At 37.4% G+C, this 27,745-nt stretch overlaps 1 protein-coding gene across 1 annotated transcript in view; it reads right to left on the bottom strand.

The window, feature by feature from the left end:
* Positions 1-1,106: 1,106 nt before the first annotated feature.
* Positions 1,107-27,745, bottom strand: part of Shoc2 (SHOC2 leucine rich repeat scaffold protein) — a 74,438-nt gene continuing 47,799 nt past the window's right edge. The window contains exons 3-9 of the mRNA XM_051146787.1: positions 23,301-23,438; positions 13,285-13,415; positions 7,633-7,821; positions 5,454-5,576; positions 3,188-3,325; positions 2,798-2,915; positions 1,107-1,574 (exon numbers count right to left, since the gene is read on the bottom strand). Coding sequence (XP_051002744.1) covers positions 1,366-1,574; positions 2,798-2,915; positions 3,188-3,325; positions 5,454-5,576; positions 7,633-7,821; positions 13,285-13,415; positions 23,301-23,438 — 1,046 coding nt within the window. The 3' untranslated portion in view covers positions 1,107-1,365. The remainder of the gene's footprint in view (positions 1,575-2,797; positions 2,916-3,187; positions 3,326-5,453; positions 5,577-7,632; positions 7,822-13,284; positions 13,416-23,300; positions 23,439-27,745) is intronic.

Here is a 27,745-nt window from a genome sequence, read left to right as displayed (position 1 = left end):
ATATTCATAAAAGCAGTAAAGCAAAAAAAATTATCAAACAGAACATGCACATCCTACATAACTTCCACAGAACTACCAATGGTGTCAATGCAATGTGCTGTTTTTCCATAATGGTACTACCACCTACTAACAAAGGAAAGATGAGATTGAAAGTAACGATACTGAACTGAATTGTTTGAAGCCAGTGCCCCATACATGGGGAAAGTGCATTTAGTTCAGCAGCAATACAGCACTGTATGAAGATATTGTGCTTAGACACAGATACTCCAGAACAGAAAGATGTACAAGGCGAGTCAAGATATAAAACCATAGTACACTGTTAAATACCCTTGAAACATACATATACTGCAATCTTTAGAGAGAGACATTCATCTCATTGTACAAGGAAAGGGAGAAGTCTTTAAAGTTACCTATTGCAGTTTATGATATAATAAATACATATCTATATAGCATTGTATATACATATATAGAATGTGTGTTTATGTATTATTTATTTGCCAATTATTTTGTTAAATTTTTGTGGATCTGCAACTTTCAGGAATGGGGAGAAAAAAAAAAGGAAAAACAAAAAAAAAACAAAAAAAAACCAAAACACCCTCTCACCACAGATTTCCGCTCCCCCAAAGTAAAACATACTTATTCTAGGAAAGGCTTCACTACCCCCACCCCAAAGATTCACTTCAGATATTTGCTTTACAGTTCATCAAAAAAATAAAACTAATGGAAATGTTGATATCTAAATGTATATTTTCTGTTTGCCAGCTGTTTCAACAACAAAGTATCATTTAATATTTAAACTAGCTGATGCAAATTCTTTAACAGAGAATAGAAACTCTGTATCTGACTGATTAAAACAGAGCAAATCAAAATAATCCAGTGATTCCCTCTGAATGTAAACAATGTATAAAATTTAAATTTCAAATTTCAAAATAAATTAAAGAAAAATTCTACCTTCAGGGCCTGTGTTGTTATAAAGATCAGGCAATTTTATGGGGAAATGTATATGAAAAGCTGCAACAAATTTTTGGCCCACATTTTTCTAAGAGAAACATGTATCTAACTATTCTACTTTGTCCCTTAAATTTAATGACTTCCTAATTTGTTGGAAGATTTTTAAACAAACTGGCATATCAGATTACACAACAGAAAAAGATCCATCAAATTTAGCAAAGAAAACTTATATAAGCTTTTTTTTTTTTACAGAATTAAAAAAAATCTAAATGGCTATGATTCCTCTATTAGCAGAAACACATAATGCAGTCTTTATAAATCTGCCATAGATCAATATCCACACAGATACAGATATAGATATGAAACATTAATGGCAGTCTATTTTTGAACAGTGTGTGGGACCAGTAGTTTGTATCAGACCATGGCACGATATGGACCCTGCATCTTTAAGAACTGAATAATGAATGAAGGCCCTCCAGCAACTATTTGAGGTGGGAGGTGACTGAGTGGACAGTTCTCAATACTCATGATTGATAGCTTGCTGCAGAGAGCAAGCTCAAAGGGGAGGCTGTGAAGGTTAGGGTTGTCATTCAAATATAGTTCTTCTAGATTTTCCAGTGTACCTGTTTAGGGAGGAAAAAAACAATTACTACTCTTAAAACTTGGACAACTGTGGATTTCAAACTGCAGCACATTCAAATCTACTGGGGAGACTTTTAAAACCCCCCTGTATAGGTCACACTATGCCAATGAAATCACAATGGTTTTGAAGTTTAAGAGTTTTTTGTTGTTGTTGTTGTTGTTGTTTTTCGGGTTTTTTTGTTTGTTTGGTTTGGTTTGGTTTTGGTTTTTCGAGACAGGGTTTCTCTGTGTAGCCTTGGCCACTTTGTAGACCAGGCTGGCCTCGAACTCACAGCGATCCGCCTGCTTCTGCCTCCCGAGTGCTTAAGAGTTTTTTTGAAACTGCATTTTCAGAGATTCTGTTGGATCAGTGAGGAGTTCACATATGGATTTTAAAACCTATATTTTAAAAGTCAAAATGCAGCCTCCTTGCCAATAACACTAGGAAAGCAGTAAGCCAAGAGCCAGCAGGACAGACTTGTTTAATGTAAATCTCAGGGCCGCCTGTATGATCTTCAGGTAAGACTTTAGGGGCTCAAAGCCTCTACCCAAAGTTGCAAAGCTAGGTTAAGTGGCAGAACCAAAGTTTAAACTGCCTACCACTTCTAAAATTATTCTTTACTCCTTTATCTTGCTTTTTCAGAACAGAGCACTACAGAGAGCAGACCACAATCCACAGAACTGCTAGCTGAGGTACTATTTGATTAACTCTTATAAAGCAGGATTACAACTTCCACTGCCTAAATTCGAAGTGGTTGCATCAATTATATAAATAACAGACATGAGTACATTTGGGGAAAGTCTCAAAGTAAACTAGAGTATGGATAGCAAGCAGTACTGTCTGTGGACTGCTAACCCTAAAGCCCTACCAGGAATGTTCTTTTGGAAGCTATGCAAGGTGACTTATGCCTATAGTTTCAGTACTGGCTACTATAAATAAAATCTAAATGGGGGGGGGGGAACAGAAATGATACTTTTCAGCACAGATACTGTTAACTTAATTCAGGCCCATGTAACTGTTAAGTCTGGAAAAACAAAATAATTCTTCTACGCTGAGATTTATAAATAAAATCTCTTGATAGCATAAACACTCTAAAACATTCTCAAATACAGTATTAATTCTAACAACTTATGAATAAAATCATTGGCACTCCATTAAAAGTCAAGCCAATCTGTTTGAAAGCACAAAATTAACCAGCAGTGTCAAGCAGCCACAGGCTCGTACCAATTTCCTCAGGAAGGTGGGTAAGCAGGTTCTCTCCAAGGCCAAGGTGTGTGAGGTTGGTAAGGTGACCGATGCCTCTGGGCAGAGTGGTCAACTGGTTGTTTGTCAAGACTAATTTCTAAAACAGTAACAAAATAAAGTTATACATGCACTTCCTCCAACTGATGCACACTTAAAATGGTATGTTAAAGAACAAACTAAATTAACAGGAGAACTAGGGTGGGTAAACTTGCTTATTAGAACAAAAGCAGTGTATTTCATGTTCCCACATGAACAATAAGACAAAATTCTTTAATTCAAGAGTAATATCAAAATCTAAAGAAAAACATTGACTTTGGAATGGTTTCTGAGGACTTCTGGCGTTAACACTGTGAAGCAGGGGAGCCGCACCTGTACATCCTTAAGGTAAGCGATCTCGTTGGGCAGGGACTCCAGCTTGTTCTCCTCCAGGTCTAGTTCGCGCAACTTCCTAAGGTTCCCGAGACCGTGGGGAAGCTTCTTTAGAAGATTGTTCGATAATATCAGAACCTAAACAGACATTGAGAGCACTTTCTGAGTCACCAGAGGACACTATATATTTATTTTTAAAAATGTCAATTTCTAAAAATAAGCATTAAGCATAAGAGTTATAAATATATTAAATATTTAATTGGCTAATACATTTTAAAACTAACAGATTTTAATTCAATTTTACCTAAAAATTAATAAAAACAAGGAAGTAGTTTATTTTTAACTAAATTTTAAAAGAAAAACAAAACTATTTGCCTTAAGATTAAAATATTTTGACCGTGAACAATTATAAGTATTAATAAGACCTGATTACTTATTTACAATGCCTTAAAGTATTCATTTTAGGAAGGTAAGCAGTCGACTGACAGCTGTCTAGATGAACTCACTGAAGTCACTGTTTAGACTTTTATTTCAGTACATCCTAAAAACACTCAAGGGGTGAGAAGAGCTGAGGGAACTAGAGTCCTTTTTCTCAGAAGTTATAATTCAACATGGAAACAGGGAGAAAGTACTGGGGACTGAGGCAGTACAAAGAACAGCAAATTGAAATGTACACACACAGCAGTAGCTGACTGTAAGTCTGCTTATTTGCCCCAGTTTATAAAATCCATAAAAAACACATACAGTAAGACCAATAAAATAGCAGTCATGGCTGGAGTTTATTAGGACCTTGTACTATGTTTACCTTATTTATTTCATCCTAACTAAGACTATGGAGCACTTGCCACCTCATCTCACTCTGCAGGAGTGACTGAAGTGTGCCAGCATTCCCATCTGTTTACTACAAAGCCAACGCGTCTAACTACTACATTGCACTAGATTTCCTTATGACAGTGGTTCGCAATCTTTGGGTTGTGACCCCTTTGAGAGTCACACAACTCTTTCACAGGGGTTGCAATCAGACAGCCTACACACCAGATAGTTACATTATGAATCATAACAGTAGCAAAGTTATAGTTATGAAATAGCAATGAAATTAATTTATGGTTGAGGGGTCACCACAACTTGAGGAATTATATTAAAGGCTTGCAGAACTACGAAACTGAAAACCACTGCATTATGATATAATAAAATACAATTTTTTAAAGTTAAAAAATCTTTAAAATAGCATATTTACTATCTTAGTAAGTTATACACTGAAGATAAAAGTTCACTAATCAAAGACAGTGGTAGTCATTCTTGACTCTCTTTAATTATGGGGAAAAACGCTTTTTAAAAGAAAAAAAATGAAAAGGGTCACAATATTCCAGACCCTAGGGCTATACACAGAGCTTGAAATATGTACAACACTTGGCCAATACACAGAGGAGTGATAAAATTAGGTCAAGCCATACAATAAATGCTTTGAATGTCAGTCTAAAGAATCCATAATTATTTTGACAAACAATGTCATGTTTCCTAAAAGAACTTAAGAAAAAATATTTTAAAGGTGCTGAATTTTAGATATCTTTCTCTTCAGAGATACAGCATTTAAATCTCTCAGCTTTTGTTATGCAGAGGTGGCTCAGGAGGGAGACACTGCACTATCCTAAACAGGGCGGTGCATCTGATGGAGCATAGTAGTGACCATCTCAATTACAATCTTTAACCAATAGAACTGCTGACATTAACATTAAGTCTGCAGGGTTCTCAGACATCCTAAATTGTAATACCTACACTTAACCTGTAAGCCCCATCCGCCCAAGGACCAGGCAACTTCCTGGAATGCTGGGTTGAAGTTCTTTCATGGGAAAGTACAATGGCCTACTAAGTTTGTCCTTATAAGCCCTTGCAACACAGATTTCAGGGCCCCTAAGCTGGGAAATTCCAGGGAGTGGTTCTGACTAAAGTCCATCTCTTGGTCAGTATTCAACATTTAATAAAGATTACCTCAAATTTGACCTAAATGGTAGGACTGAGCTTCCTTGGTCAGTATTTAACATTTAATAAAGACTCCTCGAGTTTGACCTAAATGGTAGGACTGAGCTTCCTTGGTCAGTATTTAACATTTAATAAAGACTCCTCGAGTTTGACCTAAATGGTAGGACTGAGCTTCCTTGGTCAGTATTTAACATTTAATAAAGACTCCTCGAGTTTGACCTAAATGGTAGGACTGAGCTTCCTTGGTGAGCCTCAGGTTAACAGCCACTCATCTACACTCACTCACCTCAAGAGAAACAAGACCAGACACATCCTCTGGGATCTTCGTGAGCTGATTAGTGGCTAAATTCAATTCTACCATACTGGTCCAAGTTCCAAAATCCAGAGGAAGTGATGTTAACTGATTGTCCTGGGAAACACAAGACCACCCATGAAGAACCACAGGCACAAGCCACCATTTTTTATACTTGCTTTTACAAAAAAAAAAAAAAAAAAAATAGTCTTAAATGGAAAACTTTATTCTCGTGTTTTATTATCTAAATAGAAAAAGAAAATAAGAGCAAAAACGTACCAAAAGAAAAAACAAACAAACCCTCTGAACTTTCAAAGTTTTTATTACTTAGGCTTTTATTTTTAGGTTAAACTAGACGATTTTTGTTTTATGTAGGTATTTGTAATAAAAAAATTTAAATATATAACATACAAAAAATTGTTCAAAATTTCAAAGATCCTAATGATGAGTGGGTTTTCCACTTTAATAATAATATACAGAAATCACTGAGTAAAATAAGAATGCTCAGATTAAAAGATGGACAGGAAGCAGACAGGATAGCTCAGTGGGTAAGGGCACTTGCCACCAGCCCACTCAGCAGGATTTACATGGTGAAAGGAGAGAACTGTCTGCCAAAAATTGTCCCCGATCCCCACACACAAGCCACGTTGCTCAAGCATACACACAAACACAAACAAATAAATGCAGTTTTAAAAATTAAGAAAAGTGCCAGGAAGCAGTAGTGTACATTTTTAATCCCAATACGTGGGAGGCAGAGTCAGGAGGATCTCTGAGTTTAAGGCCAGCCTGGTCTACACAGCAAGTTCCAGGATAGCTAGGGATACACAGAGAAACTCTACCTCAAAAAAGCAAAATAAATGAATAAATAAATAAAATAAAGTATTAGTACATATGTAAGGAAGAAAATGGCAAGCTTCATTTTTTTTTCCAAGAAAAAGTTTTTGTTGATCACTTGTCACATTTGAAGCCATTCTAAGACAGCACTCTCTAGTTTCACATTATTTTATTCACACATCAGGCCAACCTAAGTAGAATGATAGACTCCTAAGAACATCAGAGCCATAAAAATGTATGTTCAAACGTTAAAAACTAGCAAGGCCTGCACCACCATGGCCTAAGCATGCAACTCAGGGCCTTGCGCAGGCCACGCACAAAGTCTGCCACTAAGCTCAGCGACCAGCACTGCTACCCAGAGGACACTCAACAGGAAGGCTATCACTGCTGCACCTATTATCACAAGAACAGACTAAGAAACGTTATCTAGACTTTAAGACTATCTTAAATTAACCTTTTTTTTACTCATCTACATCCAGAACACTACATGATGAAGTAGAGGAACAAAGAAATACAGATTTAGATACTAAGGGTCACAATTATGGCCCTGACCTAAAGACTGATGCAGTGTGGTGTGATAGGACATCCAGGCTTCCCGGATTCCTACTGGATCAGTCAGGGTTAGGTATGTGACCATTTCCCTTATCTTCTCTAGACTTAAAATTGGTTAGTTACAAATTAAACCACAATACTAATACTTTTCCATTTATTTCTCCTTCCACAGAAAACTTCATTATAAATGTGAAAAGCTGCTGACTGTAGTGCACATGGCAGGCAAAGAGCCTTAGAGTAATTCACCAATCACTCCAATAGCCAAAGAGAAACACTGTCTAAAAAGCGCTGCTAGATATAATTACATAACAAATAACCAGCATATTTAAAACAGCTTACCCCTATGTGGAGAGATATTTTTACATATTTTACCTTCTATTTAGTGAACTGCAAAAGATACTTAACACTGCCTTAATCTGGAGCATCAATTTTGGTGGTGCTATGTTACTCCATTAGATATATTACTTTAAAAATTAAACCTTTCTGATAAAAGTTGGCATTTACAAAATATAATTATACAAAATGTATCCTTACAGTTGTATTTCTACAAACAGCCATAATTATTCCTTGAAGACAGAATGCTAAGGGTATGGTTAGTTTGAAGACATCTGTTGTCTATTAAAAATTGTCCTAAAGCATCCTTGTTGGCAGTTTACATTTCCCCAACAAGGCATTACCTACTCTCCATATGTAGAGAAAATATAAATGAGAACCACAGTGTGTGTGCACGCGCACACACACACACACACACACACACACACACACACACACACTGACAGGTGCTTACCTTCATATTCAGCTTACTTAACACTTTAGCTCTGGAGAAAATTCCAAATGGGATTTTGTTGATTCGATTGTGTTCCATGTTGAGGGAATAAATGGTGGAAAACTGAGATGGGCCTCCCACTGGATATAACTGGAAACAATTTCTAGCTAAGGTCAAGCTATTCAGTTTTACAAGACTGGATAAAAGACTCTGTAAAAAAAAATAAATAAATAAGAAGAATAAGATTCAGAAGTGAAGCCATACCCACTTTAAACAGAGCCTTGCAGGCAACACCAACAACCCGGCCAGGCTGCTTCTGTGACTATCTTCAGGGACAATCACTGAACAGATTTGGAGTTTACAGCAAACTACAGCCAACATCAAACTAGATGGCAAGCACTCCCATGAGGACCAGGACAAGGCTGTCCACTATCTCCACACCTACTTAATACAGTACTTGAAGACTCAACTAGAGCAGTAAGAGAACTGAAGGAGATCAAGGAGCTACAAATGAAAAGAAGTCAACATATCTTTGTTCGCAGATGATATTATAGTGTACATAAGTGACCCTAAAAATTCCACTAAGCAACTCCTACAGCTGATAAACACATTCAGCAAAGTGGCTGGATACAAAATTCACTCACAAAAATCAGTAACTCTCTTATACACAAATGGCAAATGGACTGGGGGTGGGGGGAGAACAGGAAAACAACACACTTTACAATAGCCTCAAATAATATAAAATAACTTGGGGTAATTCTAACCAAGCAAGTGAAAAACTTGTCTGATAAAAACCCCAATTCTAAGACTGTGAAAGCTAGAGGGTATGGAGAATATCAGAAAAACAAGGCTCCCTGAGTCAACTAAGCAATGCACATATGAGTTCAGAGACTGAAGCAGTAAACACTAGGCCAACATGGGTCTACATGGGATCCTTTGCATAAATATTATAGCTTTAAGCTTGGCATTTTTGTATAACTCCTTAATGTGTAATGAATGGGTCTCTGACTCTTGTGCATACTTGGGCTCTTTTCTGTCTGTTGGGTTGCCTTGCCTAATCTCAATGTGAATTTTTAATTTATTATATTTTATTTTGTCATGTAAAAAGAAGTTACCTCATTTCACAGGAACTGTGGAGTAGCTATCTCAGATCTCCAGATTTCATAAGAAACAGAAAGTTTACCAATTTTTATTATTTGGTCTCAGTTTATTTACTACTCTGGGGTAAAGAAAGCTTATTTCTGGATGTGGCATGCCCATGGGTAGCCAGTTTGAGACCTCTATAGACTCTATAGACACTTTAGTATGAGAAAGACATGGTCTGAGTCCACGGGATAAATCTTACAAAGATCCTCCTAACACAAATATCTCTACACTAGTGCAAGTTTAACTCAATACCTATCCTGGGTAAGATGTTCAACAATTTCTAGCTCCTCTAGAAACGCTAAGTTTAGTAGATGATTATGCTATGCTTTTCTATATGGCAAAGTTTGTAGTACATAATTATCAAACAAGAATTTACTAAATATAGACCCCATCAGTGCCCACTTTAGCTTCCCATTATGCCAGAGAAGTGCCAAACATGCAGACATAAAACAATCTCTGGAGTTAATACTAAAGCCTTTTAAAAAAAAATCACACTGATTAAGAAAAACAACTGGAAACAATATATAATTGTGTTGTTATCACTGGTGATGAGGTACATAGAAGATGCTCTTGCTATTCAAAGTCTGGGTCAAGGCATGTCAAACCAGCATCTTTGGCATCCTGTTAATGGGACTCTCACAGGACCACAACATCCATTATGAGACTCGCTAAGATGAGAAACTCTGAAACAGGCTAAAACAGTTTGAATCCTAGCTCTCTCTTTTAATACCTTATAATTTTAACCAGTTATTTTTCTGAAGCATGGCTCGCTCACTGTGTAAAATAATGATGCCATATAAGCTCAAGTGAAGACTTAAAGAGAAAAAACAAAACAGTTTTGCTAGTATGTAATAAATGCTTAAAATTCAAATCTCTGTTAAAAGCAAAAGAACATTGGAATAACTAGAAACAGAGAGGAAGGTAAGATGAGATACTCAAAGACAAAACTGTTAGACTACAGTTTTAAAAAATTCTGGAATGAGGTGCGCGCTAGTTCATACTTGAATCGGTTGAACATCAACCAGTTGAAGATGCTGCCTGTGCTGTCAGTACAAACAGCAAGCCCAGCAGACGGCATGCTGTAACTACAGGATGAAGGAGCAGCACAGGGACGGACACGTGCTCTTTATACGCAACTCTGAGGAGGTACTCCAAACATTTCTGTTGTGAATGAACTGGTGAAAGTGGTGATTAAGAAAACCTTGTAATGATAGTTAGTCAATGCAGTATTACAGTGTTCCTGGGTTTCTGTCACAAATAGTATTCTAACAACTGATTTTCTTTACTGAAGTGAAAAAAAAGTAAATGTCTGAGATCCTGGGAAGGTGCAACAAAAAGAGAACTAGTGATGCCTCTATTTCTTCTGTTAACTGAGAAGTGCTGCTGCTGCTGTGGATTCCAGTCTTACGTATGATTTAACAGTTTTTTGTCAACTCTAGGAAGATAATCAGATAATCCATTTTCTTTATATTTTTAGATAAATAGTTAATCACAAATTTGACCCCAAACATCCTTTAATTCTTATTTCTTATACAATGCCTGCCCCCTGAACAGAAAGGTTACACTGATGAGTAAAGGAAACCATGTATGTGCAGCTCTTAGCTTCAACCTTGAGCCTCTATGCTCAGTGCTGTTAAAGGTTTTCTTTATGTGTGCATGCCTACATTAACACTAGTCCACTTTCAGATGTCTTCAAATAGAAAAAAGGTAGCTCTAATTTTTTTTTAAACTTGTTCTGATTTCCGGAATAAAATGAGCCTCTACAGCAAACTGCTGTCCTGATTCATTGTCTCTAACCCAGCTTGAAAGTCTCATAAGTGGCATCTAATGGATCTTATTGTTTTCCTTGCTGATTCCACGCACATTTACACTGAAAATGTGTTACTTTCAAAGCACATAGATGACTTTTTAAGTAATTCTTATGATTTCCCATATTTGGACAAAGCTAATCAAAGGCTTCCCCAGTGTCTCTACCTGAAAACACACAAATAGCCACGCAACCTTTCTTTTTTTTTTTTTTTTTTGGTTTTTTGAGACAAGGTCTCTCTGTGTAGCCTTGGCCATCCTGGAGTCACTTTGTAGTCCAGGCTGGCCTCGAACTCACAGCGATCCGCCTGCCTCTGCCTCCCGAGTGCTAGGATTACAGGCATGTGCCACCACGCCCGGCTCACGCAACCTTTCTTATTCAGACTAAGGAAAGCTATCATTTTTATAATCCTCTTATCACAAGTAAAAAGAGGGTTTAACATTCCCATGCCCAAAACATGGAAAAACTATGGGGTCCCATCCCCACTTAAAAACATACGAGAAAAGATCAGTTGTGATCAGAGCCTGCAAAAGGGAAAGGATAAACAGGTGGACCATTCATTTTAGTTTACACTATCATAATAGTGTAGGTGCCAATAAATTGACTTATTTCAGCTATACAATAGTAAAAGAAAATAACCACTTTTGACAATGTCTATATCCTAACAGCTCAATAGTTATTAATCTTCTTTCAGTGACAATAAACTTGTATATAAAATAACATTTTTCAAATGTTTGAATTTATAGGCACCCAGTCTTTATCTAAGAATATGGAAATAAGCCAGGTGCAGTGGCACACGCCTTTAATCCCAGCACTCAGGAGGCAGAGGCAGGTGGCTCTCTGTGAGTTCAAGGCCAGCCTGGTCTACAAAGTGAGTCCAGGACAGCCAGGGCTACACAGAGAAACCTTGTCTCATAAAAAAAAAAAAACAAAAAAACAAAAACAAAAGAAAACAAAAAACAAAAAACAAAAAAAAAAAAGAAAAGAAAAGAATATGGAGACAAACCATACACAAAAGAAATCTTCCCTAGAATTTAGCTGGGACAGTGGTGTATATGTCATCTCTCAGGAAGCTAAGGGAAGGTGACAGCTATACGTGTGGGATCAGCTTAAGCTACATAGCAAAAGGCTACACTACAAGATCTTGTCTCTAAAGAGGTGGGGGGGGGGGCGCCATCAACAATGAGACAAAAAGAATAAGCTAATCAATATGCTAATTGATTATTATTGATGTGTCACCATTAGGGAGGTGTAACATCAAATATTATAGCCTCTCCTATCTTGATCATTCTGAATTATCACTATCACAGGACAAAAATCCAAAAAGTCTGGCGCTGGATCTGATACCTTAGACTGTACTCTTTAGAAAAAGTACTGTCATAGTCATCTCAGTGGCCTGGCCTAGCAACTGCAACCATGAGAACATCTTAATACTCTCCAAGTTGTTTCCTGAAAACACACACAACCAAATTAAAACAAGCTAAAAACAGATGTTACTTTATATGTTTTGTTCCTCTAGCAAACAAGTTAAATGAGTTCATTCCTTTTATGAATTGATATATAGTTGCATTTACCCACATAGTTGTTTCTATATAAAGCTTGAACTTGAAACACAGAATAAAAAGACAGACAGACAGACAGACAGACACACACACACACACACACACACACTCCTCCCACATACACACTCAGATACCACTTAGAAAAGACCTTGTAAAGGTCAATGAGTAATCCCATAGTTCCTTCATTTTATTTTATTTTATATGGTTTTTTTTGTTGTTGTTGTTGTTTTTGAGACAGGGTTTCTCTGTGTATCCTTGGCTGGCCTGGCCTCTCTTTGTAGACCAGGCTGGCCTCGAACTCACAGCAATCCGCCTGCCTCCGCCTCCCGAGTGCTGGTTCATTTTATTTTTTAGAATATTATATTATGCTTGAGTAAAATAGGCAAACACATTGCCAAGAATGCAAAATTAGTGGCATACTGTTTCAATATAGGAAAGCCAAAAATTAACCTACACATCACACTGAAGCCTATTATTTTACAAACTAATTTTTACAAAAGAGGATGACCCCCAAGTGCAAAGGTAAGAACTATCTCTTCTACTGAGATCAGAAGCAAGCAAGAGTAGGCAGAACAGATGAAGAGAGGAAAACTGACTTCTCCTTACTAGACAAATGTTTAATAGAATAACATAATTCAAGTTAAAAATAGGGTGCTAAAATATCTGTTTTGTTGGCTGTTATACACTAAATAGACTTTCATATTACTGCATCAATAGGGCAATACTTTGGGTCACACAAGAGTCACAGCCAGTATTAATTTTGACAATAAATAGTGCCATACAGACAATTCTTTCCAATTATAAAATTTGTCTTGTTTCTAGCTAAACAGGGCAGCTCAGTTCTAAATCAAGTGCCACAGCTTTTCCTTAGAAACATAAGTTTCAACTGCTTCTCAGTAGTACAGAGGGACCATAGAAAAGACTTTGATTCTGGTTTCCCCCTTTTATTCCACATTAAAATAACAGTACACCCCTATACATAACCTTTCTTATTTGGAATTTACCTTAGTGGTGGATGGCAGTATGTGGTAGCATATTCACTAGTTAGACAGTCCCAATAACCAAATTATGGATCCAGCTGTAAGACTAACTGGATTTCCCTCCATTGTCTTGCCAACTAGTTTCCAACACATTTTGTCCCTCTGATGCACTTCTTACCTCTGGCAGGGTAGAAATGTTATTGTTCTCTAAATTTAACTCCTCAAGTGCACTGCATTTTGCTAATGATCTGGGTATTGCTGACAATCTATTGTATCTCAGGCCAAGGCGATTTAAACTGGACAGGTTTCCTGTAAACACAAGAAAAAGGAATTTATCATTCAGAAAATCTGATGAGCCTTTCACTGTAATAAGCTACCCACTGGAGGTCCATCAATTACTCTGAAGTACTATTTCAGCTCTTTTAAATCAAGGGGTTTGTATTAGAGAAATAACGAAATAGACAACTTTAAGTTCAGTTTTAAATGAACTATTGGAAAGTAATCTTTAACTTATAACAAATGGTTCTGAGCATCTTCCACAAATGCTACTACGACATCAATGACATCTAAGCATATCCAACTTGAACACAAACTAGCCACTTCTGAGCAAATAAAAAGCCAAACATCTTATTTCCACACTACTGTTTGGTTTTATTGTCAAGACAACATAGGAAGCTACATAAAAGCTACATGAATGAATATAGTATCAACTATCACAAAAGATTCATGTAAAATTTCCTAAGTACCACATGTAAGTTTGTTTTGATAGTTAAAAAGGTAACAGTAACAGCAGTTGAGTTCAGTATATTCCTTTGTCATTACAGACTCGTCTCCAACTACAAATCACGACTGCTGTGCTGACATCTCTGGATGAGTCAGGTGAAATGCCAAATGTCGCCTGCCTTTAGTTCTACATTAAACAGTTTCCCCTGTGTAAGAAGTCACAGAAATGGATGCCAGCGGCATGTATTAGTTTTTGCTCATACTTATTTGAGAGTTTGCACTTCCACCAATCTACTGATATCTATTTCTTTCCTTTTGCTGTGACCATTGTATAACCCAGCTTTGTAGACGCAACATGACCATGATAGTTAACATAGCTAACATGGCATCAATCAGGCTTTGACATTGCTGGACAGTAGTCGTTATGGCCTCCATCCTCACCTTAGTCACTCTTCACCCGCTGCTCCCGTTCTCAGTAAATCAACCAGCAACAGAGAACCTAACAATTACTACCTGAAGCTGTTTTCACCCTTTACACTGTCATGGCGACAGCTTTATTTTGACTCCAGATGCTTCACTGGTACTCTGGTAAGATGTACCCACTTTAAAGAGGTGGTGGCAGCCAAAACAAAACAATAAATAAAACAGACTACTTTCCAAAGCACCAGAAAATTTAGAGACCAAGAGTAAAAATCATTCTTCATTATTGTTACTACTGCACTATGACACTGAGCAAGATATTTATGCTCCTTAAACACTAGATTGGTGAAAAAGAAAAGAATCTATTTTATGACTAAATATGTTAAGGTTGTAAACATACTGACAAAATGGGGACATCTACATGTACAACAAGAAAAGAATAATAACTGGAGATAGCACAGTACAATAGGAAAACAAAAAATATTCATATTATTTATGACATTACAGCATATACACATACCATCTAAAATATGAAAATGTACTCATAAACCCTGCAACCCTGAAGGGTCAGAAATGCTACTATTGGGTTTTTGGTTTTTTGTTTTGTTTCGTTTTGTTTTAACCTCCTCTTTTTAGCCTGTCATTTAAACGGGCAATCAGGTGGCAACGTTTACAAACTAAACCTCATGAGATTAGTAAATCTGAAGAAGTGTCTCAAAGACCGACAATTTTTGGGTCTGGTATTATTAGTTCAAATAGCTAAATGCTTTGTACACTTTGTGGTTTTATTTGTTACATCCGTGGGTTTGTGTGTGCCAACACAGGCATGCCAGTGCCTGTCTGTGTAGGCCCGAGGTTGATGTTTCATATCTCCCTCAATCACTCCCCAGATAACAAGCACACTCTGCTGCACTGAGACCTGCTGAAGGCAGAACTCAGGTCCTCGTGTGCTTATGCCAAGCACTTTACCAACGGGTCACATCCTCAGCCCACCTTGTGATCTCTTGGTGAGCAAAAGTTATGATCACAGGTGGCTAATCTTTATGCTCGTGACTAAAATGCCTATTCTCACGTAGACTATTTGACTGTGACCTTTGATCCTAGAACAGACTAGTTTTTAAACATGTGTGATGTAGTTCACTAAAGCTACTTCTTTATAGAGTGACCCCACAGAACTGGTAGACTCAGAGTTGAGGTTACATATTTGTCTTATCGTTTGTACGTCTTACGTTTCAGTCTGTTTTCAAGAATACAACATTCATAATAAGGCATTTCAGATTAAACTGTTATGGCTATTTTACTTAGTTGAGTCTTGTAAGTCAATCTGCTTTCTAGCTAAACAGGCAGTATCCTCAAAGGTAGGAGAAACCCTGTAGACATTACATATTCACATACTTAACAGAGTAAAACATTTAAAAATTGTCTTCTCAATTTTAATCTCAAAGATAGTTTCCTGACATCTGAAACCCGACTTTACAGTCTGAGATAACCCACCTGACAGGCTCATGGCACGCCTGTAATGCTACCCCTAATACTACGCCAATACTTCTGGGATCAATGGGGTCACACCAATTACAAATGCTTGTTTCTATTTCTGTATCCCTTTTCAGATGCTTATAAATGTTATGGTCAAAGTACTAGTGTAGAGCCCGGCAAAGAACCTCCACAGTTGAACAATGCTGCAAGTTTTTTTGTTTGTTTGTTTGTTTGTTTGTTTTACAACAGAGCATGTACTGAGAAGCACTAAAGTGGCAGACTGAGTTCTGAAAACTGTTATAAAAGAAAAAACATATACATTTACTTCATTAATTGAAAATGTTTCCTAACACCAGTTTTATCTGGTCCAAGTTGGACAGTCAAATTCTATATCCTTAAAATACCCTCTCCTCTGTCTCTTTGCTAGTCTCTCCCTCATCACCTCAAAACATATTATGGTAACTAGCTTTGAAGATTAATTTTTAATACTTAATCATACAGTTGAGATAGATCTACTTTTCTTTTATGTAACTGAGAAAAACTAGACAAGCACTTCTTTCCTAATCTATGAAATGTACTTACATTACTCAGCTCATTTTTAAAGCTCCTGGCTCTCATCTACTGACCCAGATGCCACTACATAAAGTGCCAGATATCAGACAATCTACCCTCAGGAGCCTTCCTTCCAGAAATGACTAGTATGCTCAGAGTAAGTCTCAGCAAATGCCTTGAGTAGTTAAAGAAGGGAAGGACAACTCCTAGCGGGAAGATCAGAGCTGACCTTATAAACCAGGAGGGAGAGTCATGATCACAAAGGAACACTACTGCCTGACACACAGAAAGGGAGTGAACAGAGAAGGATAGTGTAAAAATGCAGTGGGGCCAGTGAGTGCTCAACATGCAGAGGCGTGACAGCGTGCCTAAGGACCTGAGTTTAACCTTTTGGACCACATAATGGCAAAATTGTCCCACAAGTTGTCCTCTGTCCTCTCTTGTGCATGTGCCCATGCATGAGCAGGCATGTGCACACACAAACACACAAACACTCTAAATGAATGAATGAGTGAATGAATGAATATAAGAAATTTATCAGCTGCTAAAAAATAAACTATAGATGTAAGATGATTTGGTATTATACAATATAACATCTATCTTCATTATCAACTAAATATAGGCGCTCAAAAGTGAGAAATTGGAGCATTGGCTTAAAGTTTTACACAGCCATTCTGTGGCATTCAGTAAAAACAGCCAAGAAGCAGCAATTAGTTACTTTTCTCATGGCTGAGACCAAATACCTGGCATGAAGGAACTTAGGGGAGGAAGGGGTTGTTCTGACTCACAATTTTAAGCTATCACAGCAGGAAAGATATGCAACGGAAGGTATGGTGGCAGGAGAGGTGGTTGTGACTTCAGGAACACAGAGGTGGCTGCTGACCTCTTGATAATTCAGAAGTATGATCCATTTGTTGCAGTGGCCTGTGACACATTTACTCAGCTAGGCCGTATTTCCTAAAGGGTTTACAACTCTGTAAGAGTACCACCAATGGGGACCAAGTGTTCTAACACATATGCCTACCCCACATCCCCACAGAAGGGCGATCAGTGTGTGAAATGACATCACAAAACAACTCAGACTCTAGCCTCTGCCCACCACCAAAGCTTTCTTCCAGGCTGTCCTAGCTCATTTATGATCCCCTTAAAAGAGAGAGAGAGAGAGAGAGAGAGAGAGAGAGAGAGAGAGAGAGAGAGAGAGAGAGAGAGAGAGAGAAAGAAAAGGTTTACGTTAGCTCATAACTCCTGGGAGGTCAAGGTGGCAGAAATTTAAAACATTACACCCAGACTCAACAGCAGAGAAATGAAGTACTTGCACTGACACCTATTTCTCCAGTCACAGAGTAAAGAGTCCCTGACAAGAAATGGTGAGCCCTGCAGGCTAGGTCCCCAGTCAATTAACTTAATTAAGACAATCCCAACAGGTCAGACAATGCGCACCAAAACTCTTCCCAGGTGATTCTAGGCTGTGTCAAACTGAAAAAGCCAACAGTGGCAAAGGTCTTCACTAACTTTGTTCTGGTATTTTGTTCCCCCACTAACATAGAAGGGTGCTTTGCTCATTCCCACATGTTTTCCACTGTCCATACTGCTGAGCTCATCGAATACAGTGAATACATTTACTCATGGAGCTCTTCATCATCACTCTAGATTTTAGATCATACAAACTGGTATTTAAATATACTTGGTATTAAACTGTTAGCTGTTACATATATTGAGTTATTTCCTCCAATAGACTGAAAATCTTTTAAGAGGCCTTGTGGTAAGTATACTTCCCTTACCACAGAATATGCTCAGTGCTAAGTACACAAGAAGTATTGTCTTATACCTGTTAATAGCTACAACAACTAGGGAAGGACACAGAAGAGAAAATTTCAAAGGGCCCACAAAACTGTCTTCTTTGACTAATTCTTACTTTATAGAATAACAAGTCTATAAAAGTGAGACTTCTCTAGGCATGGTCTTCAAACATGCACATCAGATCTACCAAATCCATGCGAATATAATTAGTTCTCCTATAAAATCCAAAGTGAAACACAGCAGTATAAGCCACACAGAAACTGGTAATTCTCACTTTCTGCACTCCTACTTTTAAAATTACAAAACACACAAACCTTATTCTCTTCTCCAGATAGCCATGGGTGATAGTTCAGTATATGGCTACCAAGAGTTTTCTCTCAACATTTATTTATATGTAAAGAAATCAAAGACTGATGTGTTTGGTCTTGTATATATTTCATTCTATTTAACAACTCTAAAATATTCTGTAAGTACCAGCATCTATGCAATTATGACTCAACTACTGCCATGTTTCTAACTGTTTAGAAGAATTGAGCAATGCAAACCTTCGTACATATGTCTGGGTTTACATCAGAGTATCTCATGATGTGTCAGAGGACAGTTAGAACTGGGGTGGAAGGACAAAGGGCTTGCAGACAAAAGAGAAACCACAGGTGGGGCATCTCTGGGGCAAGCTGGAGACCTACAACAGGGTAGGTTCCTGGGAAGATACGGGAATGTCTCTAGCTGACACACTTATGTATGGGCAGCTTTGTCTTCATGGAGGGCTGTCTCTGACAAGGACTCTGTTGCATGATTTTCAATCACTTCCCCCTGGCAGAACTGCCCTGCCAGGCCACCATGGAAGATGATGCACTCAGTCCTGATTCGACTTGATGTGCTGGGGTGGGCTGCGGAGGGCTCCCTTTTTCTGAGGGGTAGCGGAAGAAACCCTCCACAGCTGAGTGTCTCTGACAGATAGCTTTTAAGTGATTAACTTTGACTATAAATTATTCTGTGCTCCACTTTAACAGCTTGCTTTCTTATACTGCAAAATTTTAAAACATGGTGAAATTACAATTACAAGGACATGAATTAAAATTAGATACTTTGAATTTCAGCAAATATAAAGCATCTTTAAGTTAGCTTGGTGTAACAGTTGAGTAGGACTAATCTAACAGTCTTAATCTTATTTTTAACAAAGTAGAAAAAAAAATTATTCTAAAGATGAAATAGCACCAAAGGTACATTTTATTTCTTGAATGTCAAAACTGCATAAGAAACACAACTATTTCAAAAACCAACAAATTTGTTATAGATAAAGCTATAGTAAAATCACTTATAATCTTTGTTTCTTTCATGTTTTCTTGTTTCAAGACAAGGTTTCTCTGTGTACCCTGGCTGTCCTGGGACTCCCTTTGTCAACCTTGAACTCAGAGATCCACCTGCCTCTGCCTCCTGAGTGGTGGCATTCAAGGTGTGCGTGCACCACCACACCAGGCATAACCTTTGTTTTTGTAGCCATAACCACCTTGGCATTTCTTCAGAATCTAGTGTAACCAAAAGACCTCTGTGAATTGGCCTTGAACGCAAGGTTTTGTTGCATCCTGCTCTCTTTATCTAATTTTGAGAAGAAATAAAAGATAAATGTTTATCCTATTTTAGATCCTTTTCTCCCTTGATTTCATAATGACTATTAGAAATCCAAGACTCTTTTATGGGAAACCAAGTTCATCCTCTAAACAAAATGTCACTGTAATAAGACCTAAGGTTTTCCTTTTGTTTCCAGAGAAATCTTCAAGTAAGGAGGTTTCTATGCAATCAAGTGTAGTTTGAATCACTGAGCAAGGCTTACTGAAGACTTTGACTTAACTGCAGTCAGATGTCCTTCCCCATCTCCTGTCTCTTCACCCTGGCTCAAGAGCTCTAGTGACCCTGACATCACTGATCCAGGAACTAAATGGCAGTGATTACTGACAAGAAGGCAGAGTTTTACAAGAAGAACAGATATTAAATAAAGCAGTGGAAACAGTTTGGCTAGTTAAAGTGGGTGGTGATTGTTGGAAATGTAAGGTGATACATGATTTCAACAAGTAAACTTAGGGTAAGATTTTTTTTCTTTTTTAAGTCAAGAAAACAGAAGGGAGAGTAGCTGTCACTATGTAATTTTTAATAAAAGATTCTAAAATAAAAATTAAAACATCTGTTGAGCTGGCCCAGAAGTATACTAGAGAAATGTCATCATACAAGATGAACAATGAGAAAATTTTAGTTCTTAAACTTCAGAAATTAAGACACGATCCTTTGTATGGCTGAGGAGGATGACCCTGTCACTTACTGTGAAGGCTATCACCCATGAACTGTTCTGACAAAACTAATACCAGAGTGGCTTTAGCTAATCAAAAACTGACCAAGGCAACTACAGCAATTAGCTGATGAAAAGTACAGGCTGAGGGGCTCTCTCTCCAGGCCCTCGTTAGGCCACTTTTATATAAACTTCCAAATAACAGAGAAGAGCATTCCCAATTTACTATGTGTAACCGACTTCAATAGGCAAAATCGTATTTTATAATGCTGTATGAGAATATATTATTTGTTACAAATAAATAAATTAATCTAATTTTCAACATTCTACCAGAGTGTACCTTTTCCACTATTTCACTTTGGTAAGCAATTCTAGTCTTACTATCTTCCTTAACTGTTTTTTATGTTTTTCTAACATTTCACTCATGAAATAACCAATCTCTGTTTAGATCTATCTCCACAGGTATCATTAATTCCCTAGAAAAAAAATGGAGACCCGCAAGACAGTTCAGTGGGTGGCATTCTTACTAATCAGGAATGAAGATCCAAGGTCAGATTCCCAATACCCTGTAAAGTGCATGCACTGCTACATCTATAAGCCCTGTTCTAGAGAATAGACATTTATTTAAGTTTTAATCAAGTTCTTTTTTTTTTTAAAAAGTATTTTAGTAGTTTCTTCGCTCTACGCCTCATCTCTTTCTGGAACTTTTCTCTTCTGTGGCTTTAACTTCACTTACTTTATATTATTTTTACATTTCTTAGTTACAGGGTATTTCTTCAACTTTAGCTTACAGGCCATTATTTTGGTCTTCGTGTTTACTATATCATATAGCATTTTCCAACTAATTTGATTTGGTGAACACATGTTTTTAAGCACTGTTTCCTTTGTACACATATGTGTGTTGCTGGGAGAAGGATATACTAGTGCATGGGCCTTTGGGGGCCAGAGTTCAATATCCAGTGTCTTTTTTACTCTCCACATCAATGAGCCTGAATCTCACTAGTTGGCCAGACCAGCTGGGGCCAGTGAGGCTCTGGGATCCACATGTCTCCATCTCCCCAGCACCGGGATAACAGAACCATGCCACCATGTCCAGCCTTTTATATGGGTTCGGGCAATCTGACCTCGGGTCAGTACAGTACTTTTAGCTACTGTGTCATCTCCCCAGTTCCTTGGTTAGCATTTCTTAGAATTACATTTTTTTCTCTGCCTGAACATGGTCATGATCACAGATGCAGAACATATCCCCGCTGTGCTCCTCACTGGAGACCACATCTCTGTCCATCCTAGCCACTTCAGTAATTTTGAAAACAAAAACTTAGAAAATAATTGTCATGAATATCCTGAATCACCACAATCTATTCTTATATTTTAAGTCTGACAGAACATTCCTATAACTTTAGATGATGCAGACAATTTTGCCTTTCCAGTTTAAAGAAAAAATAATTTGTTGCCAGTACAAATTGTAAAATGATAGGAAGATGTAGGCCAAGAACTAGAAAGGTATAAAACTCAATGTTTTATCTAATATATAATTATATATAATACTTAATTATAAAAATCTAAGTCTCAGCTTGCTTTTCTGTAAGGAAATTGTTGACTTATGTTACTTACGATGCCTCACCTAATGGTTGGCAACTCAACACCCTCCTCCAGTCTAAAACAAAACAAAACAAGAAACCAAAAACAAACTGAAAACATCTTCCACAATAAAAGACTTAACAAAACAGTGGCTAAGAGAGGCAGTCTAGAAAAAGCTCAGAACCCATAAACAAACAGATACTGACTGGGTAGGATTTTATTCCAAGAGAGTTCTATCCCCCCCCCAGCCCCCAGGGGGGGGGGACAGAAAACACAGCTGAAGGACTAGATCATCCTCTGTCAAGAGCACTGGCTGCTCTTCCAAAGGTCCTGAGTTCAACTCCCAGCAACCACATGGCAGCTCACAACCATCTATAATGTGATCTGATGCCCTCTTCTGGCCTGCAAGTGTACATGCAGGAAGAACACTGTATATAGAATAATAAATAAATAACTCTTTAGCAACAAAACAAAAAACAAACAAACAAAAAAGAGTTAAACTCTAAGTCCTACCAGAGGTGGAGCCCTTCAGGGATGCTCCTGTAACAGAGCAAGCCAGCATGAGCTAGGCCTCTACAAAACACCAACATCTAAGAGACTATAAACACCTTCAGGTACTGAACATGAGATTATTAAAATTGCTCCTCTAAACACCTGGCAGAAGGAAACAAAATAATAACTGACAAAGATAGCATCATCATAAATGTAAAATATTTTATAAGCTGTACCTCTGGTGTGTGTGTGTGTATACACACATCAAGAGCAGACAAAAAAAATTCTAAATAACAAAGAATTTATAAAAACACCCTTCTTTGCCTTATATACATTTCTAGGCAATTGCAAAAAAAAAAAAAATGACTACACAAGTATAGGATATTATTATCATAGCTTAATTCTACTGTTTGCAATTTGGGAAAATCCTCAAAATATATTTTAAACATCTTCAAAGCATCTCTTACCAACTCAATATTACAAATGAACAACTTGTGAATTACACTGTCATGTCTTTAAAACTAGATAATAATGATTTTATTTTGCAATACAGTACTTTAATAAAGAAGGAATCACACTGATATAATAGCATGTGACATTCTGAAATGAACTAAACAGAAATCCCTCATTTTGCAGTAAGTATGCACTAACACAATGCTTTGTCTTCTTTATAAATCCCAAATGAGTTCATTTCCTAATTACTTCTAATTATTTTCTACATCAAGAAATAGGTGGTTTAAAATGCTATTTTAAAAGTCTTACTACTACTTTGATAATTTTACATTGTATTACCAAAATAGATCAAAAATAGTGTTTTTTATAACCATGTGGCTGTAGATAGCAGCATCTTCCTTCTTCTCTCATACCTATTGTATCTGGGAGGTCTAGTAGTTCATTGTGCTGCAAGTCAAGGTTGGTTATCTGTGTGCAGTTTCCAATCTCCTCTGGAAGGTGTTCAAGTTGATTGTGAGCTACATCCAGGGTAATGAGGTTACACAATTCACCTGTAAAGTGATCAACATAACAGTAAGCATTAAATATGTCAGGTAATACTTGTAAGCAAAAACAAAAAAGAGTGTAACCAAACTCACCACATATCAGAGATACCTTCTACATCAATATATGTATGTTTTCAAAATGCATGTTCCAGTGCTATGTAAATGGCTAAATTAATGTTTCATGTAAAAAAAATTCTCCTCAGTTTAATAGAAAATGAGGTGACTTCCCCTGCCTGTTCTGGGTTAAAAAGAGGTACACGGACAATTCAAATTTCACTTAACATTAACAGCCTGTTAAGACCTTTTCCTATTTGTAGTAGATTTGTTAGTCTGCATGTAAATTTGTTTGTTTCAGATAGGTTTTGCTACATAGGGTTTCTCTGTGTAGCCCTGGCTGTCCTGAAGCTTGCTATATAGGCCAGGCTGGCCTAAAGCTCAGAGATCTACCTGCCTCTGCCTCTGTGAGGCATAAGGTTGGAGATACTGGGGGAAAAAAAGGAAAACAAACTATAAAGCTCTGAAAAAAGAATGCAGACTCCTAATTTACACATTTACAGCTAAGGCAACAAAACATAAAAGTTTGATTTCATCAAAAGATACTATCAACAGGGTGAAGAGAGACCAAGTAGGAGAAGACATCAAGTCATAAATTTGATAGGGAACACATAAATGTTTAGAATATATAAAGAACCACTATAAAACAGCCTCCTCTGTCCCCAAAGAAGCCAATTCAAAAACTAACTCAGGTTGGGCCGTGTCAAGTGTAGAAGACTAAGATACAAAGTCTGAACATTTAAAGCCAGTCTCCACCTTGTACTACAGAGACTCTGATTCAAACAAATAAAAAATAAAAAAAGATTTAAAGGTGTTGTTCAGATTTTCAAATGACAAATACATAAATGGCCAATGAGCACAGGTAAAGGTAGTCAACATATCTACATATCAGATAATTAAAAGAAATAAAAGTTATCACTTTATCCATTAGGGAAGCTATGACTGGAAAACAGAAAGTGCTGATGAGCATGTACAAAAATCAGGGCTTTGCGCTCCACTGGCTGGAATAGGAATTGGTACAGCTTCTGTGACAACCACTATAGTAGCTTCTTTTAAAATTATGAATATAAATATGCAGTTTCCACAATTCTAACTCTGGGAGTTCTGGAACTATCTAAAAAACAGACAACTGGAGGCAGGGACTAACTCATACCTGTAGAATGGTAAATTATTTATAACATCCAAAAGGTAAGTACAACCTAAAATGTCCAGAAGTCAGTGGATAAACAAAATGTTGTACATATTAATAATAAGTATTTTATAGCTTTATAGAGAATTTGGATACATGCTAAAACTGGATGACCTTGCAAGATATACTAAATGAAGATACAAAGGGCACTAAACTAAACTAAACCATCCGATCCTGTTCATATGAGTACTTAGGATAGTTACTTTTATAGTCAGAGAGTAGAGGAGTGATTATTGGGCCAGAAGAGGGTGGAGAGTAGCAGTTTAACTGGCCGACAGTTTTGTTCTCAGATGATGGAAAGGCTCTGTAACTGGATAACGAGGACAGTTGGACAATATGACACACTTAATCCTACTAAACAGCAAAGCGAATTCTATGTCACATCTACTTTGTAACAATATAAAATAAATGGTCAACCTAAAAGCTAGAATCATTTTCACTTTAGATAAAGAGAAGAGAAGAGTCTCAAGGAGGCTTTATCTTTGGTGCTGGAGGGTACCTAAGCAAGTTCAATAAAAAATAAGAATATATATGAGTAAATAAAAGAATAGAAACCAATAAAATTAAAAGGAGAGTAGCAACAAACCAATGTATGTAAATGCTGGCTATTAACCTAATATTGATAGCCCTTGTAAAACTTGAAATGATTTTTTTAAAAAGACACTACAAATATTAGCAATGAAACAAAAGAGCATATTTTCTACAATCTTCTTTTTGTGTTGTTGTTGGGTTTTTGAGATAAGCCTTGTCCTGTAGTCCAAGCTGGTCTTAAACAAGTGATACTGTGATTCTCAGCCTCCCAAACTGTAAGGTTATAAGACTGTACCACCATACTCAGCCCAGTTCTTACAAAGTGTGAGGTTATAAGACTGTACCAACACACTCAGGCCAGTTCATACAGTTTTGCTCGTAGTATTGTTATTGGTTTGGGTGGGGGGAACAGGGTCTTGCTCTGTACCCCTAGGTTGCTCAGAGCTCATTACAAGCTAGCCTTAATTTGTGACAATCGTCCTGCCCTGGCCTCCTAAGTGCTGGGACTACAGCACAGCCTATCATCTTTAAAATAACCAGGAATCATGAATTCAAAAACATAGGCTATACAGAACAATTTCTTTTTGAAAAAAACACAACTACCTAAAACCCAACAAATATGAAATATGAAACTTCAATGATACTCTAACCATTAGATAAATTTTATGTGTAACTGAAAAAAGTTCTCCCTCCAAAAATTATAGTCACAAATGGTTTTTCTAGAAACTCATAACAAGGGCTTAGACAAGAATTAACTATTGCTCATGTAGTCTCTCACAAAAAGTTACAAAGAGAAGAACATTTCCAAATTCACCATCTTATGAGTCTAGCATTACCTTGACATCAAAAACAGTTAAAAGCAGTTAAAAAACAAAAACAAAAACAAAAAAACCCTATAGACACTGGCCAATGTCCTCTCTATATAAAATCACACACATTATAAATAGGGATTACTTAAAGACCTAACATAAGAATCATCAATTCCAGACATACAATGCTGGCTCTATGCTTGAAAAATTATTCAACTGTAATGCACATCATCAACAGGTCTAAAGACAAAACATTATTTGATGACTGATGTGATAGTATTTGGCAAAGTTAAAAATATTTTTAATGTTAAAAATCCTAATATGGAACAGAGAGGAAGTTTATATATGAATTTAACTCTGAGTTTCATTCGGACACATAAGAAATTTGAAGTCAACACTCCTGTCCTTACAATACTAAAGAGAAGACGCTGTGGGCTGAGAACTCTTATGTCTTCTGAGACTTGAGGACAAAGGGCAAATTCAAGACCTAAAAACCACAGAGAAACGAGAATTCAGGGATTCAGTTTACCAGAAGTAAGCCATAGTTTAGAAGGAACAGTTCAAAGGTAACGACTGCAGCTAAAAACAGTCATGCAGGTAAGGTAACTGAGGAGACTAGGAACGGAGTCCCTCCTAAAAGTGGCCCTTCTCTCTATAGGCCTCATGAGGGCTCTCAGAGCATAGACAGATTGAGATAGACACTGGGAGTTCCTACTGGGACTCTAGGTGAGATAGCTAAGGAAGAATGGGGAAATAGAAGGACGCAGAGGGTCCTAGAAACCTACGAGAAGACCATTAAGACTAGCGGGTCTGGACCCAGGCAGCTCAAACTACTGTCCAACCAAGGACAATGCATGCAGTAAACCTAGAACCCCTATCCAGATCTAGGCAATGGACACCACATTCTCCACAGTTGTGTGGAGAGCAGGAACTGACTCGGACAGGAACTCTGGTGCCCCCTTATCTGACCACTCCCCCTTGGTGGGGAGACCTGGTGACACTCACAGGAAAAGTAAGCAGGCTCCCAGGAAGAGACCTGATAGGCTGTGATTTTATAGTGTGGGACAAGGTCTCCTTCTGTCATAGACCTAGGGGGAGGGGAATAGGATGAAAGAGGGACAGAGGGGGAACAAGGAGATACAAGTGAGGGGATAACAAATGAGATGTAATCTGAATAAATTACTTAAACATTTTTAAAAAAAGAACATTTCTATACCCGAATATCACCAGTTTTATGTTCAATGATGCTAAGAATTGTTATGTTAATATATTTGTTTTACTGGTTGACAATGAAATAGGTAAAGAAAAAAGAACTGAGTACCCCCCCTAAGAATGGCCCTTCTCTCTACAGGCCTCAGGAAGGCTCTCAGAGCATAGACAGCAGAAAAGTTATTTATTTCAGCTAAGTACATACAGCAACAAAAAAAATCTAAGACAATCTACATACAAAATAACCTGTTGCGTTAAATTTGCACTGACATCTTCTCTGTTTGTGTTGGTACACTGAACAGACTTCAGATGAGCCTTATAATAATTACCCTATGGCTATCTCAGTGTTCCCTTTATATACCTCTATTAACACATAAAATTGTAAGGACTGTATTGCAAGATGCCAGAGGCCATTGTGACATGCCTCTGTCTCTCTTTGTCTCCTCCCTACACACTCTCTATATGTACATATTCTGTCATTTGCTGCAGTAATGAAATTCTCTCTGTCAGCACTTGCTTGC

This window comes from Acomys russatus, chromosome 5 (assembly GCF_903995435.1).
Source record: "Acomys russatus chromosome 5, mAcoRus1.1, whole genome shotgun sequence".
Taxonomy (NCBI): Eukaryota; Metazoa; Chordata; class Mammalia; order Rodentia; family Muridae; genus Acomys; species Acomys russatus.
This window is presented reverse-complemented; position numbering and strand designations above follow the sequence as displayed.